Source organism: Fukomys damarensis, unplaced genomic scaffold (genome assembly GCF_012274545.1).
Source record: "Fukomys damarensis isolate Sample0158 unplaced genomic scaffold, DMR_v1.0_HiC HiC_scaffold_18, whole genome shotgun sequence".
In the NCBI taxonomy this organism is placed as follows: Eukaryota; Metazoa; Chordata; class Mammalia; order Rodentia; family Bathyergidae; genus Fukomys; species Fukomys damarensis.
In genome coordinates this window covers 4,282,364-4,309,558 of record NW_022900930.1, presented here as the reverse complement: position 1 = coordinate 4,309,558, position 27,195 = coordinate 4,282,364, and the positions used below count along the sequence as shown (strand labels likewise).

At 46.7% G+C, this 27,195-nt stretch overlaps 1 protein-coding gene across 2 annotated transcripts in view; it reads right to left on the bottom strand.

Annotated features, from left to right (window-relative positions):
• Positions 1-27,195, bottom strand: part of Rab11fip1 (RAB11 family interacting protein 1) — a 31,365-nt gene that overhangs the window by 3,754 nt on the left and 416 nt on the right. The window contains exons 2-6 of one of the 2 annotated variants that reach the window (XM_033765363.1): positions 27,089-27,195; positions 10,291-10,736; positions 8,255-9,023; positions 5,423-7,216; positions 4,393-4,501 (exon numbers count right to left, since the gene is read on the bottom strand). The exon at positions 27,089-27,195 is cut by the window's right edge and continues 25 nt beyond it. In XM_033765363.1, coding sequence (XP_033621254.1) covers positions 4,393-4,501; positions 5,423-7,216; positions 8,255-9,023; positions 10,291-10,736; positions 27,089-27,195 — 3,225 coding nt within the window. The remainder of the gene's footprint in view (positions 1-4,392; positions 4,502-5,422; positions 7,217-8,254; positions 9,024-10,290; positions 10,737-27,088) is intronic. The other variant, XM_033765364.1, reaches the window with a different exon arrangement.

Below are 27,195 nucleotides of genomic sequence, written 5' to 3'. Positions count from 1 at the left end.
CTATTCTGTGAGCATTTCCCCATCATTAGTTTTAGTTAAAATTTACTCAAATATTTTAAATTTCATTATATTTTAACCATCTGTTGATATTTAAAAGTTTTTAAAAACTTTCAATTATGTATAACATTTTTGTAAAATAGTCGGGCATAGTAGCACATGTGTGCAATCCCAGCACTCCGGAAGGTTGAGCACGAGGATTGCAAATTAAAGCCCAACGTGGGCCACTCAGCCCCCTAGGATGACCCTGCCTCAAAATTTAAACAAACAAATGAATAAATAAAACAGCTGGGACTGCAGTTCATTGCTAAGACCCTGGGTTCAATCCCCAGTACCACCAAAAAACCACACCAAACCAAAACAAAACAAAAATGCATGAGCCTAAGTATTTGGCTGTATCCCTACAGATTTTCTTAAGATAAACACCTAGAATTGAAGAGTTATTCATTCTTAAGGTACTTCAAACTGCCAAGCAGACATTCAACTTGCATTCTGTAATTAAAGGGGAAAGAATATATATGGGACTTTGAAATCATCCGACCTTAGCGGTACGATTAAAAATGATAATTCAGTTCTGCCGTCCACCTTGCAAGGGCAAGGACCCAAGTTCGATCCCTGGTACCAAAAAATAATAACAGCAATAATAATTCAGCCTTACAAAAAGTAATCAAAGGCCACAGAGTGGAAGAGGCACAGATAAAATACTGACAAATGCAAGAAAGCACAGAGTCCACTGGCACAGATTTCCTACCAAGGTTCTTTCATTGATTGTTTGTCTGTTTGTTTTGAGACAAGGTCTCACTATGTAGCCTGGACTGGCCTTGAACTTACAGCAATTCTTCTAGATCAGCCCTGCAAGTGCTGGGATTATAGGCGTGCGCCACCATGGCCGATTTACCAGGATGTTTACACTGAGTTTTTCTTTTTACGTAATTGCAATAATAATGCACATTTAAAATGTGGGTCCAATTTTTCCATATAATATAACAGAAGACTTTTGCATCTAGTTGGCCTATTTTAAAATGGAAGTGTCATGGGTCGAGGATGTAGCTCAGTGGCATTGTTCCTCCCTGCCGAGTGCAAAGTCCTGAGTTCAATTCCCGGTACTGGAAAATAAATAAATAAAATGGAAGTGTTAAAGCCACCTGAGTAAATAATGCATTCCTACTTATAAATCCTCTATAAAGAACCAAAGTCCTAAAACAATAGCCAAGGAAGAAAAATTCACTGTAGGACAATCAGGCTAACTTGTCATAAATTTAGCCATGCAGTCTCTTTCCCTAACCTCTTACTTTACAGCATTCCAGAGTGCTTACTTTTATAAATATTGTTTTGCGCAGAGCACAAAGCATTTATTATACAGCAGGTCCAAAGCAGAGTCTCTGGGAACGTTCCACATCTGTTTGTAATGTTTACTGGGGAAGACCCAGGACCCAGAGCTGCGCGGTAGCCCCAGAGGGGCAGCAGCCGTGTAGCAATCACACAGAACAAGCAGGGCACCTCTGTCTGAGGCAAGTTGTTCTCCTAATCAGTCCTAGGAGATAAGCCCCTGATAAATGAACCTCAAGGAGTAAATAAAACGGGAACCAAAGGTCTCCGGTAACTTCCCCAAGATGAGGGGGTTTGTTTGTTGTTTTGGTTCAATCCCCAGCACCAAAGAAATAAAGAAGAAAACAAGAAAGAGCCACAGTGCATTTCACAGGAAAAGGCAGAGGGGACAGGAGGCTGCTGAACGACTGGTTTTCATTACTGTCACCTTTAGCTTGTTCTTCTGCCCAGTTTTCTGGTAAATTTTAACTCCAGGAAGACAACCCGGAGGCTTCTCCTTGTAACAAATTACATAGAAGCCAGCAAGCCACACCCTTGGGTTAACAGGAAGTGCAAATGCGCAGGCTCTGGCTGAAACACAGTAGGTCCACAGTTACCACAATGGCTGATAATTTTGAAACTAAGGGTCTCACCTACCCGGTTAGCAGTTCTAAAGGGGAACAGAGGCCGGAGCAGTAGATGATGACGACTTGTTTATTCCTCAGCCGCTTCTCCTGCCCCAGGGAATCTTCACCCCAGCTCCCACCAGTACAACGAAGGGGAGGGAGTAAGAGCAGGGTGCCCAGCCCTTTCCAAACACTTGCAGGATGTGGCACAATGCAGAGCCCTTGCCTGTTGTGCACAGCAGGCCCTAGGCTCAATCTGCAGCACTGGAGGAAAAAGAGCAGTTTCAAGTGACAGAGGCACAAGCACAAATTTTCAAGAAGTGAAAACTAGATGGGCACGGCTGTGCGTGACTGTGATCCCAGCTACTCAGGAGGCCGAAACAGGACGACTGCAAGTTCCAGCCTAGCCCGGGCATCGTAGAGATTCAGTGAGACCTCGTCTTAGGGAAAGAAAAAAGGTGGGGGATGCAGCTCAGTGGTAGCGCCTCCCGGTACAAAAAAAAAAAGTCAGCGTATGAAGAGACAAAAAAAGGTCTGGGAACAATTCCAGATACAGATGAATGAATGAGACAAGACAACCACATGCAAGGAGTGATACCTACCTGGCTCCTAGACTAGAAAAACAGCAGCCACTAACCCAGGACACTAGTAGGGCAGCCGGCGACACTGACAGAGGCGCTGCCGATGAGAAGACACTACTACAAAAACAAAGCCGGGCGAGGGGCGCACGCCTGTGATCCCAGCACTCAGGAGGCGGGGGCAGGAGACCAGCCTGGGCTACATGGTGAGTTCAAGGCCAGTCTGAGCTACACAGCGAGACCCTGTCTCAAAGAAAAAAAAAGTTTTATAAAAATGATACATTTCTATAAGGACTGAAATCTATAATGGATGTTGGGAAATTGGAAGAAAGTGTTCAAATGGGAAGGGGGACAAGAAAAAAGTAAAAGTAGAAGGAAAAGACGGAAACAAAGCTTTTGTACATAGGGAGGGAGGGGGACTTGTGGGAGGAATGGGATAAACTAATTTTTTTCAAAGATAAATTTCCAGATTTTGTTATTTTTTGGAGACAGGTGTAGTTGAGGCTTGCCCTGAATTCATTATGCAGCCTACTAGCCTTGAATTCACTCCAGGCCTCCTGCCTCAGCTTCCTGGGTGTTTATCATCATGCCCAGCATGTACAAGTTGAATCCTTTTTGAGTGGCTCTGCTTTTTGTTTTTTGTGGTGCTGGGGTTGAACTAGAGCTTCACTTTCACAAGGCAAGCACTCTACCACTGAGCTATGTCCCCAGACTTACATTTCCAGATCTTGATGAACATTTTTTTCCCGTTCTTAGGAATTAAGAACTTAAGTATTGGGGGAGGGACAACAAAAGGTATACACTTTACTTTCAGATATTTCCAGAACAAACAAACAAAATATCACACCTGTACCCGCGGCACATGGAGGCTGGAGGGAGAAGAGGAGGGAGGCACTGGGGTGACAGCGCGAATCGTCCAAAGGTACCACCTGGTGAATCCGGATGGAGGGTTCACAGCAGCCCTTTGTATCATTACTGCAACATTTGTTAAAACTTTGACGTTATTTAAAATAAAGTCACAAAAGAAAACGATACATTTCTGTGATAATTAAAATTCGAGAATTTTACATTCTTGCCTAAAGATAAAAAACAAGCATGGGAAAAAGAACACAGCCTGACTTGATGAGGCCACACTGTGGGTGACTTTTGTTTCTCCTGCACAGCATGCAGTGGGCTTGGGATGCTGCTCAGGGGCGCAGCTCTTGCCTAGCATGTGCAGAGTTCTGAGTTCAACCCTCAGGCCCACAAAAACAAAAAACTGAACGTAACATAAAAAGTACCAGTGTTGGGGCTGGAGATTTAGCTCAGTGGTTCCATCGCCTGCTTTGCAAGCACAAGGACCAGAGTTTGATCCCCGCTACCAAAAAAAAAAATAATAATAACATTGTTAATCTTGTTGCTGGAGACAAAAAAACTTTCAACAATGGCTAAATAAATAACTACAAGGAACAAAGGAATTTCCCATCCAAGGGGAAGACTCCAGAGACAGCAAGTATAGGATTAAGTAAAAGTAGGCTTTGCCTGTTGCCCAGGGCGATGCATACAAAGGTGACTTCTGTGCCAGAGTTAGAACGAAAGCCTGGTGGCCTGCTAGGCAAGTGCTTTTAACTTTTTTTTTTGGTATCAGGGATCAAACTCGGGGCCTTGCACTTGTGAGGCAGGCGGCAGCACCACTGAGCTAAATCCCCGGCCCTTAACCTTTTTTGTTTTTTTTTAAGATGGGATCTGGCTGAGTTGCCCAGACTGGTCTCACACTCATGAGCACAAGTGATTCTTCCGCTGCACACCCCCCAAGCGGCTGGGGCCACAGGTACACATGAGGATCCTAGACCCGAGCACTTTGTAGGTCCGGGTTGGACGCGCCAGCTTCTTAGGACACAAACCTTCATCGTGGTGTCGATGGTCACGTTCTCACTGAGGATTGTGGCTGTTCCTAAGCTGCAGTTAGAAATCTTGGTGGCTGTTGTGTTCATTGGTTTCACAGGCTGAAGCCTAAAAGAAAGGGAAAGAGGGATCTTTGAACCGTCCTGTAACCACAAAACTCAGAACATCCCTTCGCAACTGAGGCAGCCTGCAACAGAGGCAAGGGAGGGGAGAGGTGGTGTGCTTTGTTCACATCTCCGGCCCAACTCGTGTCCAGTGACTGAAAGGAGACAGAACCAGGCAGCATCTGTCTGCAAGCAGCAAAGCGCATCCTTGGCCAGTTTTCCTGAAGTTCCTATGAGACCCTCAGACTCGTCATGAATATCAGCGGAACACGAAAGTCAGTCCCTGAGGGCTGCCGTGGAGCTCAATGGTAGAGCACCTGCCTATAAATGTGAGGCCCTGGGTTGGATCCTCAGCACTACAACAATAAGAACAAAAGGGCCCAGGATTTAGCTCAGTGGCACCACACCCTGCTTCTGCCTCGCAAGTGCAAGTTCCTGGGTTCAATCCCCCATACTGTTAAGAAAAAAAAAAAAAGAATAAGAACAAAATATATTCTTGGAGTAAGTACAGCCTAGGACTCCACTGACGAACGGCTCTGGGTCTGTGCCTCCACAGGAAAGAAAGATGCATATCTAGCAGTATGTAAAGGAGTTCCAGCACCCTTGGTCCTGCCGGTGGTCTCAGCTGGTTTCTGAGACTTTAAGACACTGGTCACATTACATTTCTACAACCTGAGAAATCCAAATCTGACGGCAGCCCAATTCCAAAGCTGCTGTCCCGAAGACTAGACTGTGTTCCTGCTACATACACAATGGGGTCCTGAGGTGCTCGCCCCGAGAGGGACAGCCCTTTCCAATGGGTCCTGCGGCACAACAGCAGGTTCTAACCTCAGGACCTTGGTGGGGTTCAAAGCCAAAACCTCTGGAGTAAAAGCAAAGAGAGGACATCGCTCCCATTCACAAGGACACGCACCCCATCTCTCACCTGTGCTTGGCCGCCCCAGTTCCAGCGCCTGGCTGAGCCGAGGCTGGGTGTGTCTCTGAGGGTGAGACCCAGGCCTGAAGAAGCGGCTTCCTCTTGCCAAAATTTTCAACTTTACCAGTAGAGCCCTCTGCTGTTGCTTTTTGGGAAGATGCTGCTGTACTGGTGTGGTGAGCATCAGCGTGTGGAGAGCTAGGGAAAGAGTGTGTGGCAGGAAAGGCCTCAGAAAGGGAGGGGCTGGGCACAGGAGAGTGAGCGGACAGGCCGGGGGGGCGACCTGGCCTCCTGCCGGCCTCTGCTTTCTCTTCCTCGTCACTGCCAGGGCCTGGAAGCTGTTCATCCTCGTTTGTGCCCTTGCCAAGATGTGGTTTATCAATTCCTAAAGCTGCTTTCTGCTCAGGGGCTGGAGAGCGGAAGTCACACAGACTCTCTGCAGGCACCGCCCCATCTGTCCCTGCACTCGGCACCTCTGCCTGCTCAGTACAGGGAGGCCACGCATCCTGGGATGCAGCGACTGCCGTCTTCCCCCCCTCCTCCGCTTGATCTATTCTTTCATCGTCGGATGCCACCTCAGGGATGGAGGGAAGGGTCAGGTTCAGATCTGCCACGATGGAAGGTGTCACCTCTGAGGCGGAGGGAAAGCCGCTCAGGGGGTCAGACCACAAGCCTTCATGATCGCTGGCCTTGCTCCGGCACTGAGCCGTGAATGCATCACTGCCCTCGATCCTGAAGAGTGGGGTGCGCTTGGCCGAGCTCGGTTTACTCATGAGGCCTTCGGAGGAGCTCTCGGCGAGAGAGAGGACCGCAGAGCTGCTTTCTGTGGGAGCCGGCACAGTAATACACTCCCTCTCTGCCTCTTCTGTGTAGGGACAGCCAGCAGGCTCTACATCAGCTGTGCCCACAGGGGCTCCTTCAAGAGTCAGCTCCTGGGGGCGATTTTCGTCCTCTTCCCCCAGCCCGGTGGGATTCTCCACCTCTTCCGTAAAGAGCTGCTCAGAAAATGACACACGCTTCTTGCCTTTCTTTTGGCCCTGCGCACTACTGAGGCTCATCTCTTCCTCTTTCTGCATGGAGGCATTGGGCTGGGGTGCAGATTCGTCTACTGGAAGAGGAGCTGCTGCCTCTTTGGCTGTGGAAGGCATTCTGCCCCCCTGAACTCTGCACTGCACAGGGGGCCTAGGCTGACTCTCCAGGTCTGCCTGTCCCCCCATGGGCAGCTTCCCAGGGGGGCCTGCAATTCTGCCACCACCCAGGGAGACTGCAGATGGTACCGCAGGGGTCTCTTCAGCTGAGGGGGTGCAGCCTTGTCCGGGGGAGGGAGCATCCAGAAGTACTTCCACCCGCTGCCCCACCTCAGGCTGCTCCAGGAGAGAGCTTCCTGGCTCCGTCTGGTCAGCATCCTCGCTCGGAGGACTCCCTGTCCCTTTCCATTCTGGGGTGGGGGGCTGTTTGGAAAGTGGTCTTGGGCCAGAAGAACCAGTGTTTGGGACTTGTGTCAAACTCTCCTCTTGCAAGTTTGCTTGAAGGAGCAAAGCCGAATCTTCAGAACTGGCCTGGCCCTGGCCTGAGGGGGGCCAGTGTCCAATCAGGGTGGATGTGGAAATGGGAGCTGCTAGGGGAGCGGAGAAAGAGGAGAAGACAGAAGGGCTTTCAGAGGACTGGGACTCTGAACCATGCCCCAGTTCAGAAGGGGCAGGTGCCTGACCAGAACTGGAAGGAAGAGCAGAAAGAAAGAGAGAAGAGTCAGGGGAGGAAAGGAGCCTGGCTTTGGGTCGAGCCTCTGAAGACACTTCCAGTCTGCAAAAAGGACAAAATAAAATCTGCAGGTCAGTTGCAGATGCATCACGAGAGACAAACATGTAAAAATAAAGTTGTTCAAAGGGGGAGGATGTTTTAAAACTTGGAACAGTATCTTAAAAAGCTAAAGGAACACCAGTCCTTAAATACAGGGGACACTTTGGGTGGGGGTGCTGGGGGTTGAATCCAGGACCTTGCACATGTGAAGCACATACTCTACCACTGAGCCACACCTCCAGTCCCTAACAGGGACACTTGTATCACCAAGCACACCTATCAATGGCCTGCTGCATAGCGACTGGGAGGTCCAAGGAAAACAACAGCTTACAGTCGTTTTGGTGACTGACACGAAGCCCTCACACTTGATTTTCAGAGCACAAAGCATCTAAAAGTAGTGCAGGATGTAACCCAAGGAAACAGGCACAGATTTTTAAGAATCGGGTGGGGGGGAGTGAGTATGTGTGATCAAAGTAAGCAGAATCTCCAAAAAGAAAAAAAAAAGAAAGAAATCTCTCGCCCCCAGGTCACAGGAATATTGTTAGTATGAAAGTGAGCCATGCAGAAAAGCACAAGCGCTCCAGGCTCAGGCAGACTCTTCCAAGCAGACAGAGGAAACACACAGACAACTGCCACAGGCACATCGGGTGCAGGCCTGAGTCTCCTGTGCCGGCAGATGCCAAAGTGAGAGGAAGGGAATAGCACCTTCCTTACAGGGAGATGAGCACTGAGAACTGAGTAATCACAGTCCTGCATGCGCCACAACCCCAGTCTTACTCCCAACTCAAGGCTCGGCCTCTGCAACAAACCAGCACATTTCACTGGGGCCCGACTGGCTGGCTGAGAAGGAAAAGCACACCTGCTGGGCAGAGGCTCGGGGCTGGGACACCACTCCCCTTTCTGTAGGGCAGGCCAACAGGTGACAGGGATAAGGCTACAACAGGTGACTTAGCCCAGCACACCTTTGGCACTCCTGGCACCATCACGGGACGTGCCATAGAGAGAGGAGGAAGGGCTTGTGTGACAAGGGGCAGGACTCACCTAGGCTTGACAGCTTTGGTCTGGGGAGCCCTCACAGAGGGAGCAGGTGGCTTTGGGTCGGACTTGGACTCAGGTCCAGCTTCTGGTTCGGAGATCTGCACGTCTTCGAAGGGGTTCAAAGAATGACCCCGTCCGGAGGTGTCGGCCATAGCATCTTTCTCAGAGCCTGTCACGAGGACTCCGTCCGGCGGCCGAGCTTCTGAAAGCACCCCTTCCTTCTCCTTCCCTGAGATGGCAGCGGTGCACTCGCCTTCGCTGCCCTTAGCCGCATCTTTCTTTCCCGTCACCAGAGAAAGCAAAGAGGATCTCTTTCCCTCCTGTTTCTTGCTGTCCTTGGTTTCTTTCGCAGCCTCCGAGTTCGCTGGAGATGTACCTTCCCTAGTGTCCCCGCTGGCTAGTGGTCGGTAAGACAGCAGGGACATAGACTTCACAGAGTCCTTGGTGGGGATATCGGAAGACAGGCCACCTTCCTCCCCAGGCTCCTTCCAAGGCCGGGCGGCCAGGTTTTCGGAGGAGGAGAACAAATGCTTCTTCCTGAAGCCCTGGGGAGACGGGGAAGAGGCCGGGCTGCTGTCCTTGGTCTCGCTTCTGGCCTCCGGCTGCTCCACGTAAACGTGGCTCCCATTGATGCAGACATTAGAGCGGGAAAGGGTGTCATTCTTAGACCGCAGGCCCCCAAGAAAGGAGAGTCCTTCCTTCCTCGGTAGGCTGAAGTTGATCTGGTTCAGCTGCTTAGGGTCCGCACTCGCTGTTCTCTTGTGGGACATGACTAGGAAGAAAAAGTGGGGAACAGAAAGGGAGAGAGTTAAACTAGCAGGTGGTGGAGGTGTTCCACGGGAGAGCAACTGCCTAGCATACACGAAACCCTGGGCTCCATCCCAAGTACCAGAAAGGAAGGGAGCAAGGGAAAAAACGGAAAGAGAAGGGAGAGAGAACAAATGGTTCTCAGTGTGGGGAAGGTCATCTGTAAACACCTGTACTCGTTCCTGTTTGTCTCCACTGAGGGGCAAGCCGCTACTGGCATCCATCAGCTAGAACCCAGGGGTGCCGCTAAACATCCCACAATGCACAGGACAGCCCCCCACAGCAAGGAAGTGTCTGGCCCAACCGTCAACAGGGCCAAGGGTGAAAAATCCTATGTTAAACCCATGGAAAAGGCAGCACTCTTGAGATGGTATCAGAAATGTGGCCCTAAGAGATCCAGATCTGATCACTGAAACGATGTTCAAACTGGGGTGGAGCGCGCCTGTTATCCCAGCACCTGGGAGGCTAAAGCAGGAGGATCACGCATTCGAGTCCCACCTGAGCAGCTTAGTGAGACTCTACGAAAAATTAAATTAAAACCTGGGAATGTAATTCAGTGTGAAGGCTCTGGGTTCAGGCCTCAGTATCCCCCTCCCCACAAAGAGAAAAGAAAAACAATTTCAGAATGCAAATTAACAAGCTGGGTGTCGTGGTGCACACCTGTAATCCCATCACTTGGGAGGCAGAGGCAGGAGGATCACAGTGAGTTCAAGGCCACACTGAGCTACATAGCAAGACTCTGTCTCAACAAAGCAAAACAAACAAAACAATACACAATTAACTCAGAGTTAAGGGAACTGAGTTCCCTAGCCTCCATTAGGGACATATCCCATGGGGGTTAGGCATACCCTTGAAGATCAATAAACTATTCCAATTTATTACTAATGTAATATCAGAATTATAACAAGCCTCCATGGTTTTATGAGAGAGAGAGACAGAGAGAGAGACAGACAGACTGGGATGAACCCATTCTTTTAGCTCCAATCCTTGTACTAATGCATACCAGTCCCACAGCCAGACATCTCAGAAAAGGCATCTCTACCTTCTCAGGAACCCAAGGGATTGGAGACAGAACAGGCACCTGAGCCAAAATCGCCTAGCCCTACCAGCACCAGCACTAACACTGCGCTGAGTTAGTCTTTCTCTAAAAACCTGCCTGTCCCCTCTCGCTCAAAGCAAGGTGAGGGTAAGCAGAGGAAGAGGAGCCAAGTGAGGAGGCGGCAGACACTCACTGTCTGAGGCAGAGGAGGAGGACTCGTCCTCCTGGTCATCGTCCTCCCACTGGGACCGGAAGTCTCCAGGTCGGAGTAGTACTTTGTCTGGCTTTGAAATGGGCAGGACAGACATGGACTGGGAAAGTGGCGTCTTCTTCAAATTTGACTTGGAAAACAAGGTCTTGACCTTTGATTTCTTTTTCTTGTCTTTAGAGAAAGACTCATCATCACTGTCAACGGAGGGAGTTGAGCTGGGGACGATGGCAGAGGCCGTGTCTGATGCGCTGTCCTTGTGCTTCCCCTTGATCTTGTCCTTCAGTTTTCCAAATGGATTGCGGGACTTGTCCTTCATGGACAGGTCGAACATGCTGGCCGTCATGTTGTTCCTCATAAACTGGATGTCGACCTCAATTTCTCCTCGCTCTTTTTCTTTCTTTCCTGGCTTGGATTTCAAGGCATACCACCTGAAAGGAGAAAGGCCAGCTGTTACCTCAGGTAAAGCACCTGCACCCGTGTTCACAAGCCCCGTTGACTGGCTGCCCTCCCTGCTGCTCAGACAAATGCAACCCTGCTTTCTCCTTGGGGAGTAGAAGAGGCTGGGGCTGGAGATGAGGGCAGAACTTGTCCGTCCATCCGTCCACTGAAATAGTGGTATGGGGAACTGAATGTACTTTTATTTATGAGATGTTTTTTGCCCATGCACAAGATAAAGATAGAGTCTGGTGTACTTAGTGCATAATCTTTTTTGTTTGTTTGCAGTGTTGAAGGTTAAACCCAGGGCTTCAATCATGCCATGCAAAGTGCACTACTACTGAGCTATACCTCCAACCCTTATAACCATCCAAAATCCTGATCCAAGATGGACATAGTGTTGCACACCTATAATCCCAGCACTTTGGGACACCGAGGCAGGAGATTGCAAGTCTGAGCAATTAGTGCCTTACTGAGACTCTGTCTCAAAAAATTTTTTAAACCACTGGGGATGTAGGCCAATCAGTGCAAAGATCCTAGGTTCAATCCCCAGTAATAAATTTTTTAAAATCTTGATCCTGTAAAGAGCTATTTTTAAAATACCTGGGAGCTAGGTGTGGTGGTACACGCCTGTAGTCCCACCTACTTCAGAATTTGCACCCAGGAGTTTGAGACAAGCTCTGGCAACATAACGAGCCTTGTCTGTAAAGAAGTAAATAAGCATTTAAATCACTTCCAGAGACATAGTTTCCCTCAATAAGGTGGCAAAGATCGTCAACAAAAACTAGAAAGGCTGTGCGCAGCTGGGTGTGATGGTGTGTGCCTGTGATCACACCACACGGGGATGAAGCTGGAAGAGGATCGCCTTGAGTTCCAGGCCAGCCTGGGCCACATAGTGAATTGAAGGCCAGCATGAACTGCATAGCCTGACCCTATCTCAAAAAGCATAAATAAATAAATAGGTAATGTGCAAATTTATACATAAATTTCAAAGAAAATTATGAGTTTAGAGAAAGGAATAATGCCTGCCAGGGAGTACCAAAATATACAAAACAGAATTCAAAAATAAAAGAATGGAACAAGAATCATAAAATGAAAATGCTATGTGACTTCACTTAAATGAGGTGCCCAGGGCGGTCAAACTCAGCAAGACAGAAAGGAGGGTGAACCAGGGGCTGGGAAGAGGGAAGTGCGGAGCTAATGCTGGAAGGTATTGGACTCTAATTCAAGTTGGAAAATGAAAACCTTCTGGAGACGGACAGCAGTAACGGCGGACAGCAAAGGGAACGAATGTAGGTAACGCCGCAGAACTATATGCTCACACAGCTCAGATGGTAAATGGAGGCTCTGAGGTAAAGCAGCTGCCTAGCATGTGCAAGGCCCTGGGTTTGATCCCCGGCACCGCAGGGGGCAAAGGGCCACACTCACCGAAAAGGTGAAATTCATATGACATATATTTTACCACAACTTTGGAAAATGAGAAATTGAAAAGAAGGTATTCTCCAACTTCATTAAAAACAGGAACATCATTCAAGTGCTTCTCATGGCCATCTGTAAACGACGTCAAGACGTGTCAGATGACACGGCACTGGTCCTACTCCACAGACAAACTTCGGCAAAAGGAAATCTGCTCGGCATGCACCGTTCATTTGGGCTCCCTCTCCCTCTGCTGAACTCGAGCTGAGTGACCACAGGGCACAAACAACCCTAAACACTTGGCCTGCTGTCCACCCTCCGTGGGTCGCCCTCACACGCAGAACCCACGTGTGGAGGCTCTTTTCAGTGACCTAGTTAAAAACTCGTGGGATGAGTACAACCTCCTCTTTCCCCTCAGCAACAGCCTCTTCTCGGGGCTGATGGTCATCCCCGCCTCCATCTGGCTCCTACACGGAAAAGAAAGGGGCAGAAACCTAACCCTAAATAGCACCTGTGGTGTACCTGGCATTGTATGCACCTGGAAGCTCCACTGTGTGGCCCTCACAAGAATGACACAAAGTGGACTTTATATCCACCTTACAAATGGACAAGTTAAGCACAGAAATTGGTAACTGGTACAAGGTCCTGCAGTTCTTACCATGCACAGCTAGGATTCTATCTTAACTCTGAATTTTCCCAAACCTCTTAGTCTTTCCTCTCTACCAAGATTCCTGCTTTGAACTCTCTTTCCTAACTTATTTTCAGTGGACCATCTTTTTGCAGTAACACAAAAAGAGAGCCGGCCTCCAACTTAAATAACAACAGCCTCCTTCTCTTCTTCATTTCAGTGCTGCAGATGGAACCCAGGGTCTTGTGCCGGCCACTGAGCCACACCCCAGTCCATAAAGCTCTAATTTAAATGTCCCCAAATAAGAGGAAAAGGGAGACAAACCAGCATAGTCTGCTATCAAGCATAGATTGTAAGATTACAAAAAGCTCAGCATGAAAATCATCAAGAGCTTCACTGGATTAACAAAATGCAGCCAAAATCTGATAAAAAGATGTAAGCTCCCATGATACCTTTAGAACGCTTATTTATTTATTTTTACTTGTACTGGGGATCGAACTCGGGAACTTGCGCTTGCCTCTTACAATTTTTAAAACCACCACCCACAGATAGGGGGGTTGTTGAAAGGCGAAAGGTCTCAGCAAACAATTTTATCCCTATCACAGCCTAGTATCTTTTTTTCCCCCTTCACCTTTTAGTATTGGTGATTGCGCCCAGGGCCTACGCACATTTTAAATTTTTTATTAAGTCTAAGTCTAGAGTCTAAGTTGCTAAATTGCCCAGGCTGGGTTCCCACTTGTGAGCCTTCTGCCTCAGCCTCCCAGAGTGCTGGGATTACAGGTGGGCATCATATATTGGCACTCTCTCTTTCTTTTTTTTTGAGGTGAGGTCTTGCTAAGTGGCCCAGGCTTGCCTCACTCAGCCTGTGGAGTAGCTGGGATACCAGGTATGAGCTGGCTTGTCTTCTGTCCAGTACATTTTCCAGGACCTGGCCTGGAATACTTTGCATATTTGTCCTTTAGATGTTGAGAGGATTATTTGTAGTTTTGTCTCCTGATGGTCATGTGGTAAGGGTAACCTTGGTGATGAAGGCTATTTGGCTTCTGTCAATACCTACCATAGGCACCTGAAAAGGAGAAGTCGCCTGGGAGTGTATGCGACCAGAGGGTTCTGACCACAGTGGCCAACCACAGTAAGGGAGCAGCCACTTCGCCACCCCGCCCAGGGGAAGAGCAGTGGTTGGGCTTTCTCCACCAGCCCTTGCACACAGCCTCTTTTATTAGCCTTCTCTGGAGCCACAGAACCTCCTACAGACCTTCAAAGAATGCCACTTGATCATTCCTGGAACCAGCCCTGTCTTTCCAAAAGTCATCAGCCCAAATGTTTATCTTCAGCAAACCTACAGCCAACCCCAGAATCCTCCCTGAGGCTGATTATTACCTGATGGCAGGGCAGGCACTAAATACCACTATGAAATGTGAACAGAAACATTACCAGCAGTTCTTACTGTTTATTTTCACAAGCAAACCTAAAACTAAACACCAGGTAGCCAAGAACAGCCAAGGGACTACTTTAAGGATGTTAAAAATGAATTGGGAATCACAGGTAAGTATCCCAGCCAATTTTCAGAGTTTCAAAAAAAAAGCCTGTTTGGATTTATTAAAACTGGAAAGAGCCAGACATAGTGGCCCACACCAGTAATCAGCACTTGGTGGCTGAGGCAGGACTGCTGCAAGTTCATGGTCAGCCTGGGCATAATGAGTTCAAGGCCATCCTGAACGGAATAGTGAGACACTGTCTTAAGACCCAAATTATAACAGTGGGGAAAAAGACACAGAAATTATTTCTCCATCAACATTATCCTTAAATTAAAAAACAGGGTAAGCAAAGCATATTCACACAGGCATCATTGGAAGAGACAAGAGAAAGAGTCCATGAATGTCGTATCCTATGAAATCACAAAGTGAAACATGGGGTAGGTTCCAACATTTAAGTACTATTCCATTTTTCTGTGCTTCTTCCCTGGGTTTGGGTTCACGTAATTTCTACCCCTCACTGAAATAGTTTGTGGACCACATCGTTGGGTCACAGCTGTGACACGGTGGGTGTGTCCCACCATTACCTTTCACACAGCCCAGAAAACTCCAATTATCTCAGAAATCAGGGTTGGGTTCACTTTTCTAGTTCAAAGGGCAGAGTGCAGAAAGAAAGCTATAACCCAAGGCAGTGAGTTTATCTTTAAACCCATAATCTGAAAAAGTTAACAACAACAACAAAAATCAAATGTTCCCTTCCAAAAGCAAATAACTATTTTTACTTGTAATTAAAACTCAGTCCTTTGAAAATTAAAAGGATCTCTAAAAGTATAGGAAACAACATTAAAGTTATATAAACTAGGCAGAACTCTCAAAGACATTGGCATAGGAAAAGACTTTAAGAACAAATCCTCAGTAGCACAGGAACTAGCACAAAGAATCAACAATTGGGATCTCATCTTATTGAAAAGCTTCTGCACTGAAAAAGAAACCACCAACAGAGCTAAGAGACAACCTACAGTGTGTGAAAAAAATTTTTACTAGCTGCTCCTCAAAGGACTATTATCTAGAATATATAAAAAAACTAAGAAAAAAATCAGACCCCCCCCCAAATACAAAGACCCGAAAAATGGGCATCTGAAATGAACAGACATTTCTCAGACAAAGAAGTAAAAGCAGCAAATAAATATATGAAAAAATGTTCAACATCACTGGTCATTGGAGAGATGCAGATGAAAACAACACTGAGATTCCACCTCACCCCACAAAGAATGGCTGCTATCAAGGAATCAACCAATAACAAATGTTGGTGGGGTTGTGGGGAGAAAGGGACCCTTCTCCATTGTTGGTGGGAGTGCAGACTGGTGCAACCACTGTGGAAATCAATGTGGAGATACCTCAAAGAACTAGGACTAGAGGTTCCATTTGATCCAGCTACCCCTCTGCTGGGTATCTTTCCAAAAGAATTTAAAAAATCATATCACAGTGATATATGTGTACCCATGTTTATATCGGCACAGTTTGTAATAGCTAAAACTTGGAAATAGCCCAATTGCCCATCAGTTGGAGACTGGATAAAGAAATGTGATTTTTCTATAAAATGGAGTACTACTCAACCATAAAGAACAAGAAACCAGGGGCCGGGGATTTAGCTCAGCGGTTTGGAGGCCTGCCTTGCAAGCGCAAGGACCCAAGTTCAATCCCCAGTACCCAAAAAAAAAAAAAAAAAAGGAGAAATCAAAGTCATTTACAGGAAAATGGATGCATATTGAGATCATACTCTTAAGTGAAATAAATAGGACACACAAGTGTAAATGCTGAATAGTTTCTCTGGTGTGAAAAACTAAAAGTGTAAATAAGATCAACATTGTATAACTGATAATGTGAAATAGGAAGAAAAGGGCTAAAGGTGTAGAGGAAGTGGGAAGGGGGAAAAGGAAGTAAGGGAAAAGAAAAAAATGAGAAAAGGAAAAACTGGAAACAAAGTCTTGGCAAATAGGGGAGGGTAAAGGGGATGAAGGGCGGGCAGGGGAAAAAATGAGAACGAAGATTTGTCTTGTAAAGGTACAAGATCCCAATGATGAATGGAACTGTACTGTACATATAACAAGTATTAATAAACTCAATTTTAAAAAATGAAAAAGTTACATAAACGTGTGTGTGTGTGTGTGTGTGTGTGTGTGTGTGTTTGCGTGCATGCACGCGCACACACCTGCGTGCTGGGGAAAAAGTACTAAACTAGAAGTACCTTACACCCACACTGCACCCACCCCTGCCTCTGAACTGTTCCTCCTCTGCCTCCTGCCCTGAGGCCCTCAGTCGTCCTAGAGATAACTCATGCCAGCAGTTTTATACGCCCTGCAAATATGAGCAAAAACATGTATTATTCAGATGCACACTCCCTATTGTTCTCATGTTTTTTGTTGTTATTGTTGGGATTTTGTCTAACATAGTAAGATAACAGCTGAAAATGTATAAGAAGTCATTTGTGCTTCCTACTCTTTCAGAAAGATGATTTAGCTCCGTAGTTCCGCCACCTGCCTCTCAAGCACAAAGTCCCAAGTTCAATCCCCAGTACAAAAAAAAAAAAAAGTTGTATAGAAAGAAGTCTTAGGAAGGGAAATAAAATGAACTAAGGAGAGGTAAGGACGACACTTGTGTCTGCATCAATGTGAGGGACAGCACGTGAGACACAGGACCACACTGAGGTGTCCCGGGCTCCTCCAGTCACTCTGGGAGTAGCGCAAGGCCCCCAATCCTGCCTGGCACACAGGCGGTGTGTACAGGCAGGATCTCCATCCAGCCCAGGAATGCAGATCCCAGGGGCTGAGGCCAGGCACAGTGGAGAAGCCGGGGCTCCCGGGCATCCCAGGAGATACTGGATTACACTGGCTGCTAAGGGACTGTCTGGTAAGCCTCAGAAACAACCTTTCTGCAGCTGACACAAACATGTTTTTTTCTCTAAAACATCCCAGGGAGCAGACGGGTACAGAAAAGTGACTGCCTTGAGAGTCAGTGCAGACGTGTACATGCCAGGCCCTGCAGACAGAGATGAAGAGGCCTTAAAAACTGACCTTCCCAGACCGGCGATGTAGCTCAGTGACACAGCGCCTGCCTGGGAAGCATGAGGTCCTGAGTTCGATCCTCAGTACCAGAAATAACAAAACAAAAAAAACCTGACCCTCCCTCCAAGGGAGACAGGAGTTTGACAGACTTTGGTCTAGATGTAGTGGGACACCTGCCTTCAGTTTTCGAACTGTGAACATCAGGAAACTGCTGAGTAACTTCTCACTCTGAAGCATGTAAAAATAATTCCACATGAAAAGACAGACCTGCTGAAGCGTATCAGTTCAAGGAAGGGTCTCAGCTAATTTAAGCCCCACAGGGCCGTCAGAGCCACCTACATAAGGATTATGTGCCAAAACGAATAAGCACAGATCTCTGGAGAAAACCCAGGAGAGTCCAGGAAGAGCAGGCAGGCCGAGGAAGGCCACCGGATGATCTTCATGTGGCTGCCACACTTTAGACATGTCAGGGGTCCTCAGGGAACCTCCACCTCTGGGTCCTGTTTGGACTGCCTACTTCCTGTCTCAGGCCAGATCTCAACTACAGCCTCCAGTGTTAGTCACCCCCCTAGTAACCAAGCATCGCGACCTGGGGGATTATGGCCTCAGGAGAGAAGAGAAGCAGGAAGAACAAAACAGCACCTGACTGAGTGTTTAGAAGAAGGATAACTCAGTTTTCTTAGCTGGAGACATTTTATAAAGCAGTTCATGCAGTACTGTCCCCAGGCAATAAAAACAAGGCTGGATGGCCCAGGATAAACTACTGAGGCATCTAAAACAGTTCTGAAAAGGAATGATTCCACTGGGTAAAAATGTCCGATCTCTTTCCCTAGTATCCAAAAAGCAGTAAGAAATAAACATGGACAGAAAGGTTTACAACCCGTACAGGCTGGTGGTTGCCCTCGAAGACTGCAATGCCGCTTAACAAGTTCTATTACGGACAGAGGTAGCTGACATTAGCACCCAACTCTGAATGCAGAAATAGCCATGCACCGACCTCTCCTCCCTAGACCTTCCCTCTGCCCACTGCCAACTCCCAGCCAACCCTGAGAGTCGCAAATGGCCTCCGGCTCACCTTTTTACCTTCACCTCTAAAACAGCCACTTTAGTACCACTGAAAGGCTATTCATAGCCACCAAACACAACACAAGGAACTGGTAAATTATATGGTAGAGAACAGAGTACAAAAAAAGCAAGTTAAAAATGCTTTAGGTCCTTTCTTACATTATTTGGACTAAAGAAGTACTCTTAGAGAGTGATCAAAACGTGTCAGAGAAAAGAAATCTTAACTTTTTTTAAAGTGACTTAACTGGCTGGGGGTGTAGCTCAGTGTAGAGTACCTGACCAGCACATGCAAGGTTCTGGGTTTAATGCCCAGCATCACAACAACAAACACAAAATCTTGTGCTAGTCAGAATATTACTATTTCAGACATTTTATTCAAGTCTTTTCCCAATATATTTTAGAAGCGAAGAGACCTTGGACAAGTAATCTCACCTGTGGCTTAGGCCCGCCCTCGGGAACAGGGTTAAGAATCCCTATCCCAGGAAGATGTTATGATCACTAAGTGGCTTAATGCAGGTAAAGTGCTTGGAACATGCTTGGCTATAGTCATAGTCGTAATTAACACTTAGTTGGAAGCAGGAGTGCACATGCAATTTTATTTGTAGAACATGATAGATTATCAGTTAGTACTCTCCATATCCATCAATTCTAGTAACTATATGATATTGTTTGAAGTGCATCTATGGCATAATTCACTTACCTGTCCAGAAGGTCTTCAAAAGAGAATTTAAGCTATCAACAGTTCTGACTATCACTAAGTACCCAAATTAAGCCATCAAATATAAATAACAATGATTTCTTTTTGAAGGGAGTAGGAAAAAGACTCAAAATACAAAATTGGCTTATATTAATTTCCAAAATTAACATAAGAAACACCAGGATCCACGTGCAGTTTCTGTAATTTACTGAGAGACAGAATGATTCTCACAGAACTCTCTGTGGAGTTCTACAAAAGTAGGAGAGGCAAGAAATGGAGGGCCCTCAATCCTACAGTCAGAGACATGCTAAGATGGCGCCCTTTGCCGAAGTATAATCAGCACACGACTGTGCAGCAGGATCCCTTTAGGTGAAGACTAGAGGAAACTCCTAGCACCCACATTTGAAATTCTCTAAGAATTAGAAACAAACACAGAAGCCTACCACTCCTACAATCACCTGATTACAGATTCTTTACAAAGCCTGATCATATTTTCAAAAGGCCACAACTGTTAATATTCTACAATCTGATCTAGCACTTCACCTTCTGCCCTGAAGTAAACGTCTCAGATGCATTATATTTGGTCTGCAAAGATCAGTCTCTTACGGCAACTGAGGCTCACACGAGAGGGCTTCTAAGGATGGAGAAGAAACTGGGCAGTGCAGTTCCCCATCCCTAGGCTAGGACAAAAGCAAACAAACTTCTGCGTGACTGACATCAAAGAACACTCAGTCCACTGCTCACCCCATAAACAGACTCACAGACCCCCTTTTGTGAGTTCCTGGCAAGGGAGCAGAGAAACTGATTTATCTTGTAATCAAGGTATCTCCAAAGCAGGGGGGAAACTGCCACACCAAAAGCATTTTATAGAATATTGTTTTAACAACACACGATTGGTAAGAGCTAGAAGTTCTCTCACGACGAATGCCTGTCACGTTCACTGACTGTGAGAGGAAAGCTCCACAGGACAGTGCTGCAGGAGGCGACACCGCTGGGCCCTGCGGAGAGGATGCCTGTTCTTTACGATGAAAGAGGCCTTCTGAGACGAGGCTTTCTGGACCCCTCATTATTCTACCGAGAGGTAGACTGCGTCTTGCTCCTAGAGAGTATTTGGAGTGGAGAAGGTGGCAGCTACACCTCTAGTAGACTCCGCTGGGGTTTCTTATAAAATGCCTTCCTTCTGCACCATTCAAAGGCCTGCATTCAGGAAAACACCCTTAATTACCACTGCGTTTTTCCTCTCCACAGCCACATTCCTAAATGTGTACCCCAAGGACACCCTGGGGACTAAAGCCCTTGATTCCACCCCCAGATTATCAACAGACTTCTCCCCTCGGGAGAAGAATTTCTCCTCTCATTAGTGGGCAGACATCGGAAGGTAAACCTACCCTTCAATGTCGAGAAAGGGCACAGACCACAAAGCCAAATCCCCAAGTGGGAAACTGAAAGCTGCAGAGTTTTGATGCCCTATCTTGGGACATCCCTGGCCTCTACTCCACTGCACTGAATGGAACAGCACGTGGGTCTCCGGGGTCATGCCGGTTAACTACCGCCTGCCCTGTGGAAGCCTCAGTGGCTCCAACATTCAAAGAGACATTGGGGCCGGGGATTTGGCTCAGTGGTTCCGCTGCCTGAGTTCAATCCCTGATACCAAAAAAAAGACATTGATGGAGTCCCTGTGTTGAGTCACTCAACAAAGAACAAGGCAAGAGTGGTCCCTGCACCCAGGAGAAGCAGCCTTGGTCTCCTCCTGGGATAGCTGGGGCACGCAATCCATCAGACCCAGGACTCCCTCTACAGAGCAGGGCGGACTCCCTCAGTATGAGGGTCTGGTGTTCATTCTGTTGGAATTCAAAGAACTCAAGCTTCACTGACCTACACCAGACCCGGAACCAAAGGTCATCCTGGGAATTGCTCTAAAATGAAGATAAGACCTCAGATAACTTCCTATCACTCTCTCCATCTAGGGCCAGGCTGCTACTGCTCCTGGAGCTAAGCCACAGCTAGCTGTCCCTTCAAAATCTAGAGGGAGGAGCTTGATTTTTCAGGACATAGGCAATGAGAACAGTATTCTCATGGACATCTAAGATGGCCATTGACGGGGTAAGGGCTGGTGTCAGGTAGAGTCCATGGCATTTTAACAAGCACATATATTCACTGGTAGTATAATTATAACATTTTAAGTTAATAACCACAATCACAATGACATGTCAGATACCATGTGTAAAACTCTTCCCTGATGAATAATTCTAGAAATACAATGGAGTTCTTTGTAACCAAAAGGAAAGTTAGTAAAATAAAAAAGACACACAATTCTTTTCTTCTCTTACCTTCCTTAATGTGAGACTTAAATGGTTCACTTATTGGGGAGTTTTAGTTTATACTTATAGGTTTGTCTTTCCTACTGTTGCGTGATTTTTTTTCTCTTCCCAGTCCTGTGTTCTGCAGGCTGGTGCACCAGATGCATCAGAGCAAACCAGTGACTCTCCGCCAGCTCCACGCTGGAAAACAAAGCCCTGGTGTGCACTGCAGAGGGAACCACCTGAAGACATGGCGGGCACACCCTGGTTGCCATGGCATTTCCTCGTCTTTCGCTCCAACAGAAGACTCAACTCATGGGTGGCACTGCCCAGCGCCGTCTTCGCAGCGGTGACCTCACCCTGTATCAGAGTGACTGCTGGGGAGGAAAGCAGCTGCCACTTCCTGGTTCGCCCTGGTTTTGTGCCTTCTTATTACATCCTTTCTTTCACCCCTACTATATCCAGCCCTTCACATCTCAGGTCAGATTTAAACCCACAAAATATTTCTGAACTCTGCCTACCTCTGTCCCCCACTGTGGCCTCCTCACACTACTCCATGCCACCACCATCTACAACTTAGATTCTTACAATGCCCCAGCCCCAGCCCCACCCCAGGCCAGGCCAGGCCAGGCCAGGTTCAAATCCACTGTCTACTCAATAGCCACAGCAGTCTCTGCCAAATTAGGTCACACCGCCGCTTGCTTTTAATACTCAGTGGTTTCTGAATTCTTTTTTTTCTTTCAGTAATGGGTACTGAACCCAAGGCCTTACTCATGCTAGGCAAGCATATACCACTTGTTAGATTTTCCTTGCCTTAAAATGACTGCTACCACTGAGCTACAGCCTCAGCCCTTTTTACTTTTTGAGACAGGGTCTCACAAAGTGGCCCAGGCAGACCTTAAACTTGTGATCCTCCTGCCTCAGCCTCCTGAGTAGCCAGATTACAGCTTGTGCTACTTCTTCTGGCCTATTCTTGTTAAATAGAGCCATGCCTTCCTCTTCAGTCTCATCTACAGGAACCCCTGGCTTCCCAGGCACTCCAGGCCCAGGGCTTTGGAGCACAGGTTGGTGCTCTTCCTTCCACCAAGCTCCTTTCCTTCACTCTTCACTGGAATTTATTTTTCATGCATCTGCTCCAATCTGACTTCTTTCTCATTTTTTTTGGACATGAGGTCTCATTATGTTGTGCAGGCTGGCCTCAAACTCCTGCGCTCAAATGATCCTCCTGCCTCAGCCTTCCAATCAGCTGGAACTATAGGCATGTGCCATCACACCAGGCTTTTAAATCTCACTTATTTATCTATATTTATTTGGTACTGGGGCTCGAACTCAGGACCTTGCACTTTTGAGGCAGATGCAGTGCCACTGAGCTAAATCCCCGGCCTCTTTTTAACTCTCCTTTAAATCAAGCCCTTCATCTTCCTTTGTTTTATGACACCCTGTTCTCTTCCTCCACAGTACTTATTACAAACACACAATTATTTACATGTGTTCACTTGTTTATGTCTACTCCCTACCAGGCCAAGCTGCCCAAAAGCCAGATCATGCCCATCTTTTCCACCACTACTTACAACGCATATACCCAGCACCGGTAGGTGTTAAGAAATAGTTATGAGAAGAGCTGGGTGTAGTGGTGCATGCCTGTAATCCCAGCACCTGGGAGGCTGAGGCAGGAGGATCGCTGTGAGTTGAGACCAGCCTGAGCTACATAATAAGTTCCAGGTCAGGCTCAACTACATAGTGAGACCCTATCTCAAAAAACCAAAAACGAAAAAAAAAAAAGAAATAATTATTAAAAGAACAGAGGAACTTTAGAGACAAAAAGGTGGAGGGGAACAGTTGGAATTTCCTCCCTGATAACTGAATGCCTCACAGTGGAATCATAAGCAGGATCACCTGCAAAGCAAGGCACAAGAGAACATCTTCCACATCACTGGATGACGCCTGTGATGTGCTCTCTCCTCTTGGTCATTCTGTTCCACTGCCAGCTCGAGGTAGCAGGTTGTTTATTCCAGACCTGATTTGGTCCTGAGCCCTGAGCTGTTCTCTACACAAGTGTGGGAGGGGCTGCGGCTACCTAAGAGTGGGAGGGTTACCAGTATTATCTTTACAGGAAATTCCAAGAAAGAAAAAACTTCACTGGTCACAACTTTGCTTAAATTTCCAACCTGTTACAAAAAGCCTAAAAGTGTACAACAAGTCTAAAGGTATAAACACAAACTCTGATTGTTTCTCATTTCTAAATTTTAGGGATTTTTGGAGGGAGATACTGGGGTTCCAACTTAGGACCTTTTGCTTGCAAGGGGCCAATGAGCAGCAGGACCACTGAGCTAAATCCACTGAGCTAAATCCCTGGCTGTTTTGTTTTGTTTTTGTTTTTTAGACAGGGTCTCACTATGTAGCTCAGGCTGCCCTTGAACTCACTGTGTAGCCCAGTCTGGCCTTGAACTTGCAGCATCCCCACATGTAACTCTCCTAGAAACTTTTTTTTTTCTCTCTTCAGTACCAGGTATTTAGGGGCTCACATTTGCGAGGCAGGTGCTGTGCCACTGAGCTACATCCCTGACCCTAGAAAACGTTCATTAAAAAGATTTATTTCTTTTTACTAAATCAAAAATTTCCACTGATAACTTATTTTAGCACTTTACTATACTTAAAATCCTTTAGAATGTCCAAACCCTTTCACATGCAACCAAATTCCCTCTTGAGTCTTCAAGAGATTAAGAAAATGACCATCAGTCACTCACACCCTCTCTATACCTGGAGGACTTCTACAATATTAAGTTTCATGATACTTAATTACCTTAAGGTCACCAGATCAAAGCTGTCTTTAAGAGATTATTTCCCAAAATTCTGCTGCTCTTAGTATCTTCAGAAAAAAAAAAAATTTAAATCCATCTAGGATCCCAAACTACACAAGACTAAAGAGGCAGCTGGGCAAAGGATCCTGCATTTCGGTCACCTGACTGAATATCATACAGTCCTGTTTGTACAGTGGTCATGGTACTTAATTGATTCCCACTTAGCCAAGATCCACTGAGACCCCAGGGCTTTAACAGATGTACAAGAGCAAGAGCAATTTATTTCAAAAAAATTTTTATTAAGCCAAAGGCCACAAACCCTTCCCTAGTAAATGTACACCATCAGCCCATTTGGTGTTTTAAAGGTATGTGTCATCACACCAAAATTGAGTTCAGCAAATCTGGAGTCATGATAAAAAGCACATTCACTTGACTCCAAATGAATCCGATGGGGGCTTATCAAGAAAATAAATAGAAATACAATTGATGTGTGGAGGGGATATTAGGGAATTAAACCCGAACCTTTACACCAAGCTAACCTTTTCATCTTGAGACAAGTTCTTGTTAAGTCACTGAGCTGCCCAGCCTGGGCTCAAACTCTCGATCCTCTTGCTTCAGACCCCCAGGCATGAGCCCCACCTGGCACACAGTTGGCTCTTAATGCACTAATGTCTCTTGTGTTTCTGCATCTGAACCTACGACTAAAGTCATGCTCTACTGAAGCAACTCCTTTGCTAGAGATTAAAACACAGACAAACATACCCACCCACACATATGTGCCTGCATGCTCACAATCGATAGAACAAGATTTTAGCTTTTGTTTTCTTTCTGGTTTTTAATGTTTAAGGTGGAGTCAACTATTAATAACTAGTTCAAATGACTTTCCTAGCCCAACCAGTTTCTTTGTTAACTTTCCACCTCTCAGTGTATATCTTGTTCTCCAAATCTCAGCTATCTTGGGCACACTGGTAATACACCGTAACATCAGACAGGCTTACTTTGTTTGTTTAGTTATTTACTTATTTTCTGTAATGGGAATCAAACTCAGGGCCTGTGCTTGCCAGGCAGGCAGGGTGCCACTGAGCTAAATCACCGGCCCTAGACAGGCTTAGTTTGAATGGGTTCCCCCAGCACCTTGGAAAGTCCCAGCAAGTGGTAGATGGAAAGCTTGCAATTTCACCCACTGGTACAGAAGCAAAGAAGCCTTCTGCTGCACTTATAAAAATCTATTAACTAAGCATCATTTTCCTGCAAGTCAATCCTGTGACTAAGTGGTAATCAGCTCATGTAATACGAATAGGAGCAGTCACGTACATTTAGAATTACCTTGGAGAAGATGAGAAAAATGCAGATGCAGAGACTGAGTCCCACCTGAAAGAAGCTCAGGAGGTTTTCACCTCTCACACAGCAGTAAAAAATCTTCGGAATCTTTACATTCAGAACCCAGAAATACCTCGAACATATTAATTAAGTCGGCAATATGCTCCGTCTATAAATGGGTCAACTGAGGTGTTTAGAGAAAGAGTAACACAACAGTGAATCAGGACCACAGTGGGCACTGGACCCAGCGCTCTGGAACGCCCATCTCTGACAGGAAGATGCGACCCATTTTTCAAAGGGATGAAATGTCTACACGCACAGCAGATGACAGAGATGGGAGTGAATATCCACACACCTTGGGATGGGGCAAGAGGAAGAACAGCCATCAGCCAACGACCCCAGGCCTCAAACGTCATTTAATCAGATGGCAAATTAGCATTGCTTCAGACCCCCACAGCAAAGACACTGCTCACCTTCTGGCTCCTAAGTTGATGCTATCAGACACCCCATCATCTTCACATCAAGGCTCTCTATTCTTTTTTTTTTTTAATCTGATTTGAATTCAGAAATGCCTATGCATCTTCAGCCAGATAAGTGAATCAGATATTACACTTGCAAGCATGCATGCTGAAACTGAACCCACCCTAAAGTAAAGAGCCTGGTAACTACAACCCCTCTGGCTTTTCCTGTCTTCCTCACAAGTAAAAATTCAAATAGTCTGTATATGTAAAATACACAAAGAAATGAGTGTGCTTCATGAACTTCAAGGACTAGGTGCTACCACAACTGCTGGCATACTGAAGGTCAAGCAAAAGAACCAATTAGGCTAACCAAGGCTACCTTTCCTATAAGATAAACACACTGAAATGTTTCATGGGGCTAAGCCCTGCCCTTTACAAACACCTGTGAAAGAGAACCAATAAATCAGTAACACTGGGGTGCACTGAGCTTTGCCCAGCTCTCCCACTGGAAGCTACCCACACAGACATTCCTCCTCTGGGAAGCAACAGGTGAGCCACCATCCACCAGGAATAGGACCAGCACAGCAGCTAACAAACTCCAAAGAGAAGCAAGCTCTGATCAGCCAAGGGCAGTCCCTGGAGCCATCCATCACTGGGATTCCTAATTTGGGACCCAGGGCAAACACCAAACTTTCTAACATTCTTTTTGGAGGAGCAAATTCTTGTCACCAAGCTCTAAGGAGGCGGGGGTGGGGTGGCAGTGGGCATTCCCCATGCGTGGCTGTCCTGGGGTTAGCTGCTAGGTCCTGGGGGTATCGAGGGGGTTTTACTTATCCAGCTAATCTTCCCTATGCCCTGGCCCAGTGGTTCTCAGCTCAGTGTCCCGTTCGGTGAAACACCCAAGAGCTTTCCACTGAATTCATGCGTGTAGCAGATACAGTGCCTGCCCACATATAGTTTCAATTCATTAAAAATTCATTCAGTGTTGAGTGAGTGCTGAGCGCTGAGAAGGGTCCTGCAGATTCAAAACCGCCTCCGATTTCCCAAAAGCCCCGGCAGTGGGAGAGCCGGGCGCGAGGTTGGAGCTGGGTGCCCTCCCCGGCCCGCCCGTACTCACTGAGTCTTTTTGCGGCCCTGGTCCCGGTGCAGCTCCCGCAGGTCCACCTCGGCGCGGCCCAGGAACTTGTCGAGGCCGAGCAGCGCGCGGTGCAGCACGGTGAGTTG